The sequence below is a fragment of the Suncus etruscus genome, chromosome 5 (genome assembly GCF_024139225.1).
Source record: "Suncus etruscus isolate mSunEtr1 chromosome 5, mSunEtr1.pri.cur, whole genome shotgun sequence".
Classification (NCBI taxonomy): domain Eukaryota; kingdom Metazoa; phylum Chordata; class Mammalia; order Eulipotyphla; family Soricidae; genus Suncus; species Suncus etruscus.
The window spans coordinates 117,226,573-117,240,431 of NC_064852.1; the positions used below are offsets into that span (position 1 = coordinate 117,226,573).

At 40.5% G+C, this 13,859-nt stretch overlaps 1 protein-coding gene across 2 annotated transcripts in view; it reads left to right on the plus strand.

The window, feature by feature from the left end:
• The first annotated feature begins 2,172 nt into the window (after positions 1 to 2,172).
• ALS2 (alsin Rho guanine nucleotide exchange factor ALS2) overlaps positions 2,173 to 13,859 on the plus strand; it is a 62,082-nt gene continuing 50,395 nt past the window's right edge. For both annotated transcript variants that reach the window (XM_049773191.1, XM_049773190.1), the window contains exons 1-5: positions 2,173 to 2,226; positions 3,664 to 3,818; positions 6,182 to 7,113; positions 8,885 to 9,242; positions 12,610 to 12,778. In XM_049773191.1, the coding sequence (XP_049629148.1) occupies positions 2,207 to 2,226; positions 3,664 to 3,818; positions 6,182 to 7,113; positions 8,885 to 9,242; positions 12,610 to 12,778 (1,634 nt within the window). In that variant the 5' untranslated portion in view covers positions 2,173 to 2,206. The remainder of the gene's footprint in view (positions 2,227 to 3,663; positions 3,819 to 6,181; positions 7,114 to 8,884; positions 9,243 to 12,609; positions 12,779 to 13,859) is intronic.

Sequence of the window (13,859 nt, forward strand, 5' to 3'; positions counted from 1 at the left end):
AGAGACTCCCGGCTCCCAAGAAGGAAAGAGATCCTTCAAGAAGCTGGGAGTGTGGCAGGTTACTCTTTTTTTTTTTTTTGGTTTTTGGGCCACACCCGGTGACGCTCAGGGGTTACTCCTGGCTATGCGCTCAGAAGTCGCTCCTGGCTTGGGGGACCATATGGGACGCCGGGGGATCGAACCGCGGTCCGTCTCCTAGGCCAGCGCAGGTAAGGCAGGCACCTTACCTCGAGCGCCACCGCCCGGCCCGGCAGGTTACTCTTAACAGTAGCAAGCTGCAGAGAGATCCTGTCCTCCATCCTATGTCAAGGAAGGGTCTTCAGGTGAGCAGTGGAGAAATATTCTCATCGTCTCAGGATCAGGTTAGCTTTGGTGTGGTGGTGTGTCTTGAGGATCATTCCAAGAACTAAAGGGCTTCAGTGCTCAGGAGACGATGTAGTACTAGGGATTGAGCCTGAGCCCCTGCAGGCAAAGCATGTGCCCTTTAAATGTTCTCTGGCCCTGATTAGCCAGTTATCTAACAATTAAAAATGTAAATCAGTGAAACAACATAATAACATTGAGATGATTTGTACTCAGAAATCATTTCTGGCAGGTTGGGGGAGCATATGAGATGCCAGGAATTGACCCTGGATCAGCCACATGCAAGGCAAATGCCTGCTCATTGTGTTATCACTCTGGCCCAGAGTGATAATTTCATAATGCCTTTGTGCATCATGAACTTTACTTTTATTACAATCATTGACAAAGGTCATCATCATCATTTGTTAAATGAATAGCATTTTTAAGCATATTTAGATAGACTATTTTATGGAGGTACTCTTCATCCAACTTGACTGATTAAAATCTTTCTAAAATAAGCAGTACAGAATAATTTCCTCCAGATACACAGATGGAAGCAATAAGGATTCACAGGCATAAACACATGGGTCTGACCTTGTTCCTGCCAGTGTGGTCTGGTTCCAGAGCTCTATGACCACTTGCTGTGTCCTTTTGCACACAGGCCACAATTTGGCTCCAGTCTTTTTTTGTTTGTTTGTTTTTGGGCCACACCCGGCAGTGCTCAGGGGTTACTCCTGGCTGTCTGCTCAGAAATAGCTCCTGGCAGGCACAGGGGACCATATGGGACACCGGGATTCGAACCAACCACCTTTGGTCCTGGATCGGCTGCTTGCAAGGCAAACGCCACTGTGCTATCTCTCCGGGCCCTGGCTTCAGTATTTTTATTGTTCATACAAACAAAATCTCATTGCCTCTATTTTTCATAGCATTCACAACTGAATTACCTGGCCTAAATGTAGACAATAAAGAGATAAAAACATTAACACATAGAAAAAATGTAGACAGTTGAATGAGAGGGGTATCTGATTTGGGTCATACCTGTCAATATTCAGTGTCTATTTCTGGCTCTGCCCAGAGGGACTCCTGGTGATTCTTGGGGACCATATGCCATGCTGGGGATCTAAGAACTATGATCTCTACATATTAAGATATTTTTTAACTAATGGGTCATGATAATTTAACATTATTTAATTTAGTTCTTTTCTATTCAGTGCTGTATTTGGAACAAGTATTTTAAAATTCAACTTTCTTTTAACTCTTTGGATTATGGTTTTGAATTGAGTTGAACTGGAGAAAACTCTGCTAGTTCCTATAAGTGGAAAGTATTTTAATGATAAAATATTTATGTTTATGTTACTGAAAAAATGTAAATTAAAACTACTCAAATCTGGAATATTACTGAAGAGATTTTGGACATTTCTTATTTAGTTGGTCTTTCAGATGTTTGTGTCCCAGAAGCATTTAAAGAATAACTTAAATGCATGTATAATGGATACTTAGCACATTTAAGTTTTTAATAGAACTTCTTTCTTTATAATAAAAAATAAAAAATACTTGTTAGTGCCCTTTTCTCTCTTTCACATTTGACCATTACAATGCATTGTATAAGCTCAGTGGTCAGTCTCATTGTAGATATGAAATAGTTTAAATAGTTTCACTGCATAATTATTGCCCAGTGAATGTGCACTTGTTAGAGGGCTGCCTTTTTTTTTTTTTTTCTTTAAATCATGGATTGAATAGCAAAGTATAATTACACTGATTTTTGTTTTTTCTTGTGTGTGTGTTTGTGTGTGCTTTCCCTGTATTTTATACCATTCAGGTCTTTAAATACCTTCTGTTCAGGGGGAATGATTGGTGATGGCCGATGGACTCAAAGAAGAGAAGGTAAAAATCTTTCTTTTCTGTCTTTCTAAAAAAACATGATCAACACATCTATGTAGCATTTCTTCAATTTAATTTTTAATTTTGCTAATAGTTATTATGTATGACTGGTGACTTTGGTATTATTGATTGATGAGTAAAGCATTAAATTAAAGTTGATTAATGATAAGCTTTGTGTCTAGTGCCTTTCGTGGCTTCTGAAAGGCACAAGATGCCTTCATTTTATAACTTTTAAGCTTTCGAAAAACCATTTTCCTCTCAAATAGTATTAGGTTTTCAGAAAAAAATGCCCTACTAATTGTGATCATCTTTTAAAAACTAGTCACAGAAGGTATTTAAATAGGAGAATTACATTTTTAGCTTCCCCTCCTTAAATAATAATTATGACTGATTACAATTTAGAGGACTTTTTTTTAGCCAAGGAGACTTGTTGGTATTACCTTGAGAAATAGTTACAGGAATTAAGGCACTTGTCTTGGATATGACTAACCCTGATTCAGTCTCTAGCACTGCATGGTGCTCCCGGACCTCATAACTGCATGACATATCCCCCCAAAAGATAGCAAATAGAAAAGTGAGCATAAAAAATTTACTTATAAATGGTGATAAATAAGGAAATAAGAGGTATTTAGGTAGGATATGGTCTTAACTACGCAGCTGTTTGTATTCATTGAACCAGTCATCAGATGAATCAAATTCTTTGGTTAGAAAAGATTTTACCAGTAACTGCTGTCAGTTTGGTTCTTAAAGTAAATTAAAATAGAAATTATAGGGCTTGAACTCAGGTAAAGTGAGATTTGGATTATATTCTTCATCTTTCTCATGAAATGCTTTTTTTTTTGCCAAATTAAGAACCAAAATATGACTCCAAAATTGGGACATGTTATAACTTTAATTTATAAGCAAGGAATTAATGTACTGGTGGCATTAGTATCTTAGAATTATATGCTTCTCCTCCTCCTAAGTTACTACAGATCAGTAAATAGTTTTGTATATGAGATTAAGAATCAGCTGAGCTCTATTTTCTTAAAATGAGAACTCAATGTTTCCTACTGTGTGAAAGTCAAAAATTAATTATTTACTCTGTTTTATATACTATATGGTATCTTCTAATAAAATCAATATAAAACATAAAAAAAATTATATGCTTCTCAATCATAAAACCTCCAAGAAATAGCCCAGATTTTTGCTTGCTTCTTAGACAGAGATAAGTAATTTGGAAGATTATATTATCTTCAGATCTTCTGTGTAAGTAGGTTTTTTCCCCCCCACTTTTAAATGTCTACTTCTATTTCATAACCAAAATGTATAAAAGGTGTTAGTTAAGCTATTTGAGTTATGTGCTGGTGGTAAAAGGAACAAATCTTAGGGAAGTATTAAGAACAAAAGTACAGTTCTCAGTTGCAGAGATAATTAAACTATTTATTGTAATGTTTACAGCTCAACAGAAGCAGAAGGATCCAAAGAAAGAGGCCTGGTCCACGTCTGGCAGGCAGGATCCTGCTCTGTAACTCCGGAGAGACTGCCAGGCTGGGGAGGGAAAGCCGTTCTACAGGCAGCCCTTGGAGTCAGACATGGTGTTCTTCTGACTGAAGGTACTAAAAGCGCGAGCAAACAGAACACAGGCCGAGTACATGAGGGCAGTTTAGGCTCTATACCAGGGCTTCTTTATGAGCTCTGCTTGCATCTAGACTCTGCTATAAAATTGTGTTTTATATTCTTTATTAGAAACCAGTATTCCTAAATTTAAGCTATAAAGGGTGAATAACAGTTTTTAAAGTTATAGAGTGATATGTAAATGGAAAATCAACTTTAGAAAAATTCTTGCTCTTTATTAGCTGTGGCAGAATAATAATGCTAAGAGGTAATGTTTATTAGACCTTTATGTGTGCCAGGCAGTGCAGTCAACAGTATGTATAGGTTATCTCATTGGAATTTCACCGTTACCTCACAGGTACTGGTCTTATTCTCACTTTACATAGAGAAGCTGAGGTCTGGGAGGTGCAGTAATTTTCTTGTTTTGGGGGCAACCCAGCAGTTGTTTATCGCTCAAGAGTAAATTCTGGTGGTTCTCTGAGTGCCAGAGACGGTCCCTTGGCCATCTACATAGAAAGGCTGTGCTCCTACTCCTACCCTTTGAGTTCTTCCTCAGATGGGAGGATAAATGATTTCCCCAAAAAACATGGTTATTAGTGTGTCAATCGGGATTGAATTGGAGCTGCGATCTGCTTTCAAGCATGCTTTCAAGCCACTGAGTTGCGTTGTTGCAGTACAGTTTTCCTCCAGTATAGTTAGTGGCTCACTAGAACATAAAAGAAAAATGATTTACTTTGTAACAAAGAAAACATGGGCTGTAATTTATATGGGGAGTTGCCCTAGGTTTTGGTGGCATTTAGGGCATATTTGATTTGGGACAAGACTGCCTTAAAAGTCACTAATCTGTAAATTTCTGCTGTGTAAAGCAAGACTAGTAAAGTTATCATTACTATAATTCTAGCATTTAAAATATAATAGAAACTTAGAAATGTGTATGTAGGGCCAGAGCAGTGGTAAGCGGTAAGGCTTCTGTCTGCCTAGCCTATGCTAGCCTAGGACAGACCACGGTTCGATCCTTCCGTCATCCCATACGTTTCCCCATGCCAGGAGTGATTTCTGAGCACGTAGCCAGTAGTAACTCTGACCATCACAAGGTGTGGTCAAAAACCAAAAATAAATAAATAAATAAATAAATAAATAAATAAATAAATAAATAAATAAAAATAAATGTGTATATATACAACATGAAGACAGACATGCCTTTTTAAAAATATTAGTGCCCATTATATAACCTGGAGGAATTTCTTATTTATTAGTTTGAAAAACTTATTTTTACATTTTAATTCTGGCTTTTAATATCCAACTTTAATTTTGGGTACTTTATGTATTCATTTGGGTTTTAAAACCCATTTTTAGGGCTCTGAACTTTGGCTTTGTGCTTAGGAATCACTAATGCTCTGGGGCCCATATTTAGTGCTGGGGATCAAATGAGTTGGACACATGCACTTTTGCCTCTGTATTACTCCATATTACCTCTCTGGGCTGTTTTTTGGAGGTGAATTAGAAACTTAATTTAATAGTTTCATTCTGTTCTGTTGCTCAATTTCTGCTGCTCTTGGTCAATAGTAATGAGTGTTATATATCTATGACATGTACTACTATTGACCAAGAGCAGCAGAGCTACAGAGATAGCAGAAATAAGGTTCTTGTTTTATCTGCAGATGATCCTTATTTTGTCTCGAGCACTTGGTATCTGCTTCTCTGACATTCTGTAATGATAGTCGTAAAGAATGACTCAGTGTAGGAGATTGTAGGTTCAGGCCTAGGAAGAGGTGTAATACCCTGCACATGTCTTCAGGCTACAGACATTCCCTCCATATGTAAAGAAAGGGATGCCGAGAGATAATAAATGGGAAATCTCTGTAGCTGGCTTTCAAAAATCTTAAAAGATTGTGTATATAGGGGCCGGGCGGTGGCGCTAAAGGTAAGGTGCTTGCCTTGCCTGCACTAGCCTCGGACGGATCGCGGTTCGATCCCCCGGCGTCCCATATGGTCCCCCAAGCCAGGAGCGACTTCTGAGCGCATAGCCAGGAGTAACCCCTGAGCGTCACCGGGTGTGGCCCAAAAACCAAAAAAAAAAAAAAAAAAAAAAAAAAAGATTGTGTATTGGGGGACCAGAAAGATAGTATAGCAAGTAAGCCACTTGCCTTGCAGGTGGCAGATCCAGGTTCAATCCGTGGCACTCCATATGATCCCCTGAGTCTTGTAGGAGTGATCTTTGAGCACAGAGTCAGGAGTAAGTACTGATTACTGCTGGGTATGCCCCCCAAATTATATTTTGTTAAGTCTAGTGGGAACTGAAAACTTGCTGACAAAATACTTAGCTAATTCAGTAGCTAACTCTTCACCTCCTTTTGTACAGATGGTGAGGTTTACAGCTTTGGGACTCTTCCTTGGAGAAGTGAACCAGCAGACATTTGCCTGAGTAACCCGGTTCTGGAAAAGGCATTGGTCGGGCATCATGTTGTCATGGTGGCAGCCGGAAGTTTTCACAGTGGTGCAGTCACAGAGAGTGGAGTTGCATACATGTGGGGGGAGAACTCTGCAGGCCAGTGTGCGGTAGCCAGCCAGCAGTATGTTCCAGAACCCAGCCTTGTCAGCATCTCAGATTCTGAGAGCAGCCCTCTGTTAGCTGTCCGGATCGTGCAGCTGGCATGTGGCGCAGAGCACACTCTGGCTTTGTCCCTCAGCCGGGAGATTTGGGCATGGGGGACCGGCTGTCAGTTGGGTCTCATCACCACCACTTTCCCGGTGACAAAACCTCAAAAGGTGGAGCACCTTGCCGGGAGAGTCGTGCTGCAAGTGGCCTGTGGCGCCTTCCACAGTTTAGCCCTGGTACAGTGCCTCCCTTCCCAAGACCTGAAGCCCATACCAGAGAGATGCAACCAGTGCAGCCAGCTCCTCATCACTATGACCGACAAGGAGGACCACGTAATCATTTCAGACAGTCACTGCTGCCCCCTGGGTGTGACTCTCTCAGAATCCCAGGCAGAAAGCCGAGCTAGTGCCACTGTCAGCCCTGGCACTGACACCCTCGATGGGGTAGGGGAAGTGTTTGAGACGCCTCAAGGAGAGAACGAGCAGCCGGTTGTACCTGAGGGGACCACTCAGACCACTTGTCCGGCCGTTGGAATTTCCTCCCAACAAGACAGTGTGGGAGTAACAGAGGCTCCTGCTCTCATTGTCCCTCCATCGAGCTCCCACACTCAGGCAGCAAATGAGAATGTGCAGCAAGTGGCCACTCACTCTGTGAGCGAGAACTCAGAGGCCCACGAAGCGCCAATGCCCTCGCAGGTACTTGCTAAACTTTATAACGTCATGGGATTTCTGGAGGTCACCATCTGAGGTTTGTTTGGTTTATTTGTTGGTTGGTTTTGGTTTGGGGGCCACACCTGGCAGTGCTCAGGGCTTACTCCTGGCTTTGCATTGGCATTGCTCTCTGTAGGGATCAGGACCATATAGGATGCAAGGCAAATGCTTTTTACCCAGTGTTCTATCTCTCCAGACCTGAATTTTCTTTAGAAACATCAGAATGCCTAAGGCTTCACAGCACTTTTTGTTTGTTTTTTTTTTGAGGTTTACTCTAAACTTATCATCATATTGCATTGCGTGATACAGACCCAAGTTTGATCCCTGGCATTCCATATAGTCCCCTAAGCCTGCCAGGAATAATTTCTGAGTGCAGAGCCAGGAGTAATCCTTGAGCACAGCTGCTACCAGGAGTGGCCCTAAAACAAAAATAAATACAAATAAAAATTGTAAATTCAAGATAGAGGGTGTTATGGGCCAGGGCTGGAGGATTGAATCCAGGGCCTCATCCATATGAGGCATGTACTGATTGATCACAATAAGCTCCAATTCCTATATAAATAAATATATATTTGCTGTTGAAATTCTGGCCTGTGTGATCCCAAAAGATGTCATGCTGACCTTGTAATGCAAGGCGAACACCTTACCTGCTGTCCTATCTCTCTGGCTCTAGTTTAACTTTCTATTGTAACTATAATTCACACTAAGCACGGATTAAATGTTATTGTTGTTTTTATTTTGTGGCTTTTGGCCACACCTTGTGTGTGGTGCACTCCCAGCTTGGAGCTCAGGAGCAAGTCCTGGTAGTGCTCGGGGACCACATAGTACTACAAACCAAACCCTTGCTTCTCACATGCAAAGTGTGCACTCCACCTTGATGAGCAGTTGACCTGTCTTTTTGCTCCCTCAATGTTTAATTATTAACTCACTATATTTGCTCTCCATGGTGAAGAGAGCAAAGGTCATTTTCCATTTACTTTGTCTTTGATTCCTGGAAAATCATTCATTAGTAGAAGGATTTTAATTTATTTAGTTTTTTGTTGTTGTTGATTTGTTTTCTGAGTCACACCTTGTATCACTCAGGGGTTACTCCTGGCTCTGCGCTCAGAAATCACTCCTGGCAGGCTTGGGAGACCACCTGGGATGCTGGGATTCGAACCACCATCAGTCCTGGGTCGGCTGCATGCAAGGCAAACGCTCTACCACTGTGCTATCTCTCTGGTCCCTTATTTAGTATTTTAATTTAATATTTATTATTTATTTTAATTTGAAAGTAATTTAGTCCTTTTCATAACTCTGACAGGTGAAGAGGGACCAAAATTTTAATTTTGGGGATTTTGGGTTACACCCAATGTGTTCAGAGGTTACTCCTGGCTCTTTAATTAGGAATTACTCTAATGGTACTTGGGACCATATGTGATGCCAGGGATAGAATCCAAGTTGACTGCATGCAAGGCAAATGCCCTACCTTCTGTGCTATCACTCCGGCCCCAAGAAACTTATTTTTAAATATGGTGAGACAACATACTACTTAAACAAAAGGAATTGCTTTTGATAAGAAACTGTATTTTGAGTAGTCATTTTTCTTTTCCATATGATGTGTTAAAGGTATTTTGTGATCCAAAGGGAAAACCTTTAACTTAGAAATGAAGAGACCACCTGTTTTAGATTCTTCTATTTGCATGTAGAAATGAGCAATAAGCTTTCTTTTTGCTGATAGGTTGTTGTGCACCTTTCTGATGTGTATGTATTTTAGCCCCTGGGTGGAGAAGCAGCTCCTCATCTTCACAGCCCACCGACCACAAGCACCTCAGCTCTGAACAGTCTTGTGGTCTCTTGTGCATCTGCTGTTGGTGTGAGAGTAGCTGCTACCTATGAAGCTGGAGCCTTGTCTCTGAAGAAAGTGATGAGCTTCTACAGCACAGCCCCTTGTGATTCTGGAGCTCAGGCAAGCAGTAGTGCCATAGGCCCAGAAGGTCTGAAAGACAGCAGGGAAGAGCAGGTGAAACAGGAGTCCATGCAAGGGAAAAAAAGTTCAAGTCTTGTGGATATCAGAGAGGAAGAATCGGAGGGAGGCTGCCGCAGACTCTCCCTTCCCGGATTGTTGTCACAAGGTAAGGCCAGATTTTGTGAACTAACTTTCGGAAAAGTACAAGATGTAAGGGGGTTTTGAAAGAAAGTCACATATTTCTTTTGTTTAGCAGTAACTTGGAACCTAATTTTGCTTGTGATGCTTATTTTACTATTCCAGAAAACTTTATTTTCAGATACCATTAGAGATTGATATAGTGGGACGGACACACACACACACACACACACACACACGGACACTTAACGGACGGACACACACACACACACACACACACACACGGACACACACACGGACACACACACGGACACACACACGGACACTTAAAGTTGCTTAGAGAGAGGGAAAAAAATACCCAGATGCTTAGAGAGGGGCCCAGAGAGATAGCACAGCAGCGTTTGCCTTGCAAGCAGCCGATCCAGGACCAAAGGTGGTTGGTTTGAATCCACACACTGCCGGGTGTGCGCCCCCCCCCCCCAAAAAAAAAATAAAGATGCTTTGAGAGAGGAGAAAACTTTATTTTCAGATACCATTAGAGATTGATATAGTGGGACACACACACACTATTAAAGATACTTAGAGAGAGGGAAAAAAATACCCAGACACACACACATACTATTAAAGATGCTTAGAGAGGGGGGGAAAAAAACCCAGAATTAAAGGCTCTTACTTTGCATATAACTGATCCCATTTGATACTACCCACCACATATTGTTCCCCACTCCAGGCTGCACCAAGAGTGATTGATTCCTGAGTAACAAATAAGTCAGGAGTAAGCCCTGGGCACTGGCCCAATGTGCCCCTCCAAAAAGAAAAACAAAGAAGATAATGGACTTATATTATTAAGAAAATTACACTTTATTTTTCAGTATTTCTCAATCAATTCAAGAGTTTCAGTCATCTAATTTTTTCCTTAAAACGTAGCCTACAAATTTATATCATTTGAGGGATTTGTTTGAAGTATAGAGACTCCAAAGTTTTCAATAAGAAGCTGGATTAGAAAGAAAATCTCTCTGCACTCCCATGTTCATTGCAGCACTATTCACAATAGCCAGAATCTGGAAACAACCCAAGTGCCTGAGAACAGATGAATGGCTAAAGAAACTGTAGTATAGATCTACACGATCAAATTCTACACAGCTATTAGGAAAAATGAAGTCATGAAATTTGCTTATCTGTGGATGTATATGGAGAGTATTATGCTAAGTGAAATGAGGGAGAGAGAGAGAGAGAGACATAGAATGATCACATTCATTTGTAGGATACAAAAAAAAAAAAATAGTAGGTATGGCAATAATATCTGGAGAAAATAGAGATGAGGGCCAGGAGGACCAGTCCATGATAGGAAGTTTGCCACAAATAGCCGAGAAGTGCAGTTAGGGCAGAGAAGGACCATTGTGACATTGAGAGTTGAAAATGATCACTCTGGACAAGTACTTAAAGGAGATAAGAAGATATGCATGATACCCCTTCAATAACAGTATTGCAAACCACAGTGTCTAAAAGGGAAAAAAGAGTGGGAGGGAGGAGAGACAGACAGAAGAAAAACCTCTGTGTACCACAGAGGCAGGCAGGGAAAAGGTGGGGGGAAAGGCAGAAAGGAAACTGGGGACATTGGTGGCAGGAAATATGCACTGGTGAAGAGTTGTACATGGTATGACTGAAAATCATGAACATTACTGGAAAAACACCCAAGCTGTATTATGAACAACCTTGTATATCACACTGTTTAAAATTAATTTTTAGAGGGCCCGGAGAGATAGCACAGCAGCGTTTGCCTTGCAAGGCAGAACCAAAGGTGGTTGGTTCGAATCCTGGTGTCCCATATGGTCCCCTGTGCCTGCCAGGAGCTATTTCTGAGCAGACAGCCAGGAGTAACCCCTGAGTAACCCCAGGAGTAACCGGGTGTGGCCCAAAAACCAAAAAAAAAAAAAATTAATTTTTAGAAATCTGGAAAAAATTAAAAATAAAAGAATATGCTTTTAAATTAAGTGATATGTCCACATGAAAGTTTAAAAAGTATTGGATTAGACCTTGGCAGACATTTTCTGAAAATAGCTAACTATAATTATTTTGTTTTCTGGGCCATAAATTTACTATAACTATATTATGATGTGTAAAAGCCATTAGATAATTAAATACATGATAGAGCAAAGCTATATTCCATTAAGACTGTTTTTAAAATTAGTCTTTTGGCTGTAGCTTCTGGTTATTTCTTTCTTTGTTTTTTGCTGTTTTGGGGAGCCATACCTGACTCTGCTCAAGGCTCACTGCTGAGGGAACTCAGGGGACAGATGTAGTTCCAAGAATTGAACTCTGTTAGCCATCTGCAGAGCTCTTATCAAAAATGTTCATATTTGAAATATCTTTTAGAATTTCTAATATATATATATTTGATATCTCCTTGATCCACAAATGTGCACATTGATTTGATTAATTGATTGCATGAATTATATGGTCCTATGATTCAGACATTTCTATAGGTTAGATATATTCAATCCAGATTCTCTCTAGAAAAAGATTGTTTACATTTTGTGCCACATCAGCAGTACTTAGAACTTAATCCTATCTTTGCTCAGGGATCACTCCTGGTAGTCTTGGGGGACTTTATGGGATACAGGGGATTGAACCTGGTCAGCTGCATAGCTACCTACTGTGCTATCGCTGGTCCTTCTAGAATAAATTTACATCTACTTCTCTCCCCACCTCTTTAAGAGATCAGGAATACATCTTTGAGGAAACTTCAAGTAGATTTTTTTTAAATCTCTCAAACCAAAATATAGTACTCATGGGAACTGATGTTGATCTTAGCCAGATTTTTTGTTTGTTTGTTTTTTGGGTCACACCCGGCAGTGTTCAGGGGTTACTCCTGGCTCTGAGCTCAGAAGTCGATTCTGGCAGGCTCAGGCGACCATATGGGATGCCGAGAATCGACCCACTGTCAGTCCTGAGTCAGCTGTGTGCAAGGCAAACACCCTACCACTCTGTTATCTCTCTGACCCCAGTATCACCCTTTTTTGTGGTGCACACTTAGAAACATTTCATGATTTTCTTCAAAAGACATCCTGCCACCAAGGAGCATCTGCTTCCCAAATACACAGTTAATATTTCTTGAGGGGCTGGAGCAATAGCAAGCGGTAGGACATTTGCCTTGTACGCGGCTGACCTGGGACAGACCCGGGTTTGATGGCATCCCATATGATTCTCGGAGCCAACCAGGAGCGGCTTCTGAGCATTGAGTCAGGAGTAACCCCTGAACACCGCTGGGTGCGGCCCAAAAACAAAATAAAAACCAACAAATTTTAAAAATGTATAGAGATTCTTGAAAATCAGTTTACCAAACTATCTCTCTCCACCTGTATGCTCTCTCACCACCTCAACTTTATGTTCAGTTTCCCCCAGGCTCTTAAGAAAAGCTGCCCGGGTGAAAACCCGGACTGTGGTGCTGACCCCCACTTACAGTGGGGAAGCAGATGCACTCTTGCCTTCTCTGAGAACAGAGGTGTGGACCTGGGGAAAAGGGAAGGAAGGACAATTGGGTCATGGTGATGTTCTTCCCAGGTGAGTATGGCTAATTTTTACAGCTGGGATCTTCTAGCACTATTATAGATCACTAATATAGATCATTATTCACATTAACTCTTAAAAAACCCCCAAAATCTGTGATCTTAATCTTAAATTTATTCTTAACAATTGAGAGAGGCAGAAAGACTATAGTGGTTATGTATTTTCCTTGCATGCAGCCAACCCAGGTTAGATGCCCAGTACTCTTATGGTTGATCCTCTGAACACCACAAGGCATGATCCCTGATTGCTGAGATAGGAGTGAGACCTGAACAACAACAGGTGTGACCCGGAAACTGACACCCTGCAAAAAAAACAATCTAGTACTAATTACCATGGGGTTCCTTTTCATCTCTGTTTTGTATGGATTATGGGGAGGGATGTTTAAGATAAAAATTGTATTTTACTGGAACACTTGAATGATTCAAAAACTCAGACTACAGACAAGATTACTCCTGGTTCTGTGCTCAATTGTCTCACCATGCAGTGCTTAGGAAACTGTATGTCTTACCAGGAATTGAAACTGCATCAGTTTCATACAGGACAAGTGATCTACATGCTGTACTACCTCTGACTCGACAAATTGTTTTGGGATCTTGTTTGTTTGTTTTTTTGGCCGGTAGTGCTCATGAGTTTACTCATGGCTCTGTGCTCAGAAATCACTCTTGGCTTGGGAAACTACATGGGATGCCAGAAATTGAACCCAGATACCTGCATGCAAGGAAAATGCATTAACCACTATACTGTTGCCCCAGCCCCACAATTTTTTTTAAACTTGAAAATTATCTCTATTGCTTTTAAAATAATTAGCCACAATAGTAAACCCTGTGTCTATTCATGTACATTAAGGAAAATTTGTAGTATAGTGTTAATACATTAGATATTTATGATTGTAGGTTTTATCCAAATGATTGTATACTATCACTTGTATAGTTTTTTTCTATATGAATGTATAGTTTTAAATTATCTGAATTTGTATTATGTGATTATAAGTTTTATTCTACCTGAAACAGCCAATTAATAAAAATGTCTATTAGGTGACTTTTATTATGGGTTAAAATAAAATTTCTTTTGATGC